At 42.0% G+C, this 1,877-nt stretch overlaps 2 protein-coding genes across 7 annotated transcripts in view; one reads left to right on the top strand and one right to left on the bottom strand.

Annotated features, from left to right (window-relative positions):
- LOC121921068 (zinc finger protein 501-like) overlaps positions 1-1,877 on the bottom strand; it is a 58,721-nt gene that overhangs the window by 6,078 nt on the left and 50,766 nt on the right. The gene's annotated exons all lie outside the window — the stretch shown is intronic.
- LOC121921062 (serine/arginine repetitive matrix protein 2-like) overlaps positions 111-1,877 on the top strand; it is a 148,693-nt gene continuing 146,926 nt past the window's right edge. Inside the window, exons 1-2 of one of the 3 annotated variants that reach the window (XM_042448537.1) lie at positions 111-152; positions 692-776. In XM_042448537.1, the coding sequence (XP_042304471.1) occupies positions 705-776 (72 nt within the window). In that variant the 5' untranslated portion in view covers positions 111-152; positions 692-704. Of the gene's footprint in view, positions 153-214; positions 414-691; positions 777-1,877 lie in introns of those variants that run through there. The other 2 variants (XM_042448535.1, XM_042448536.1) reach the window with 2 other exon arrangements.

Here is a 1,877-nt window from a genome sequence, read left to right as displayed (position 1 = left end):
AGATGCTTGCGGGTATTGTCTCTTCCTTTCCTCCTTTTATTTTTTGTCTCTCTCTCTCTGGCTTTGCTTCGTGAACGAAGATTCAGGAAGGACTCATCCCGCGCTTTGTACAAGCACATTGCTGACTAAAAAGGCCAATCCAGGATAAACAGGTCCGGTTGCAGAAAGCACAGCGGAAAGTCTCCTTGTGTGATGTTTCCGGGTTGCAGTTCTTTCTGCGTTGTCGTTTCTCTTCAAGATTCGTTTGGCGTGAGCTTTCGAAAAAGGCTGCAGCATTGTGGATAGTGCGTCTCCATGCCTCCCAATGCAAGGCCAGGACAACTACAAACAAACAAATTCACAGTAATTTTCTGCATCTGAAAAACAAGGAAAGAAATATTGCTTTCACAATACCTGATTAGGATTCTTTTAAGGTGTTTTATTTAATAACTGGATTTTAATATTATAAGATGCCCTGAGTCCCAGTTTTGGGTAAAAAGTGGGATATAAATAAATGTTGTTGTTTGTTATTTATCTAACTCCCCTAGGTTATTCAAATGTTAATGCAATGATTAAAATAATATTTAAATCATATTATCACACTACAAACATGTGTCCCTCCTATTATGACATCTGATGGAAAAGCAACAGTTTCTCTGCCCTAGGGTTTTGGGTAATTTTCTGAAATATTTCTCTCTTCGTTTTCCTACAGACAGAGAAGAACAATGTCTGAGTCTATGCCAAAATTGTGTCGTTCTTCCAGGATAAAGAAACAGGCTGGAGCAGAGCCAAGCCAGGTAGGAAGTCCTCCAGAGGCTTATAAGGAGGTAGATAGAGATGGATAAAGAGGCAGAACTTGTGAAAGGAAACAAAAGCCTGTTACAGACTGCCAAAATAAAGCTGCTTCGGGTCTCTTTGGAGGTACACTGTTTAAATGATGCATGCATCCTAAGAATCTGGAAGCTGCACCAAAGCTACATTCTGATGCTTAGAAATGGAGTGTGGCTTTGGTGTGACCTCTGGACTCTTAGGACCCATGCATCATTTAAATAGCATACTTCCAAAGAGACCCAAAGCAGCTTTATTTTGGCAGTCTGTAACAGGCCAAATTGCACCTTCCTTCCCTGCCTGCCTGCCTGCCTTCTTTCCTTTCCTTTCCCCTTCCTTCCTTCCTTCCTTCCTTCTCTTGGATCAAAATAAAAGCTCTATCTGGTCTAGCAAGCCTACAAACCAGGCACAACAAGTTATAGATCTCCTCCTTTCTTCTTGATCTGCAGCATCCAATACTCACAGGTCCATTTCATTATGTTTCTTGAACTTACCTGCCATGAACGGTCTCACAGACTATCTAGTGATGATCAACACAAATTGCATCTGTGAGATGTGTGAGGACTTCCACCTGTCCCACCAAATGTGAGGATCTCCTCCTATCCCACCACAATGGCATCAAATCAGAATAAAAGCTCCATCTGGTATAGCAAGCCTACAAACCAGGCATGGCAGCTATAGATCTCCCCCCTTCTTGATCTGCAGGATCCAATACTCAGGGTCCCATTTCAGTGTTTTTCTTTGACTTACCTCTCATGAATGGTCTCACAGTTTGTGTAGTAGCTTGTGTCAGTGAGCTCTGTGTGGATTTCCATCTGTCCCACCAAATATGAGACCACCTCCTGTCCCACCACAATGGCATGAAATATGGGCATCTTCTAAATACCCTCATGGTTCCTGTGTGAGACCTTATTCATTATAATCTCACCCTTGGACACCACTGTCTTTGAATAACTTCTGCCACCAGAGGCACTGGGTGTCTGAACTCAAGCATTCCAGTAACTTTTTGGTAGTGTTCTCAGAGGCACAAGTGTGTAATACAAAAATTAATTTTTTAAAAACAAGTTCAA

This window comes from Sceloporus undulatus, chromosome 2 (assembly GCF_019175285.1).
Source record: "Sceloporus undulatus isolate JIND9_A2432 ecotype Alabama chromosome 2, SceUnd_v1.1, whole genome shotgun sequence".
Classification (NCBI taxonomy): Eukaryota; Metazoa; Chordata; class Lepidosauria; order Squamata; family Phrynosomatidae; genus Sceloporus; species Sceloporus undulatus.
The sequence above is the reverse complement of the archived record's forward strand: the minus strand, read 5'-3'. Positions and strand labels throughout refer to the sequence as shown.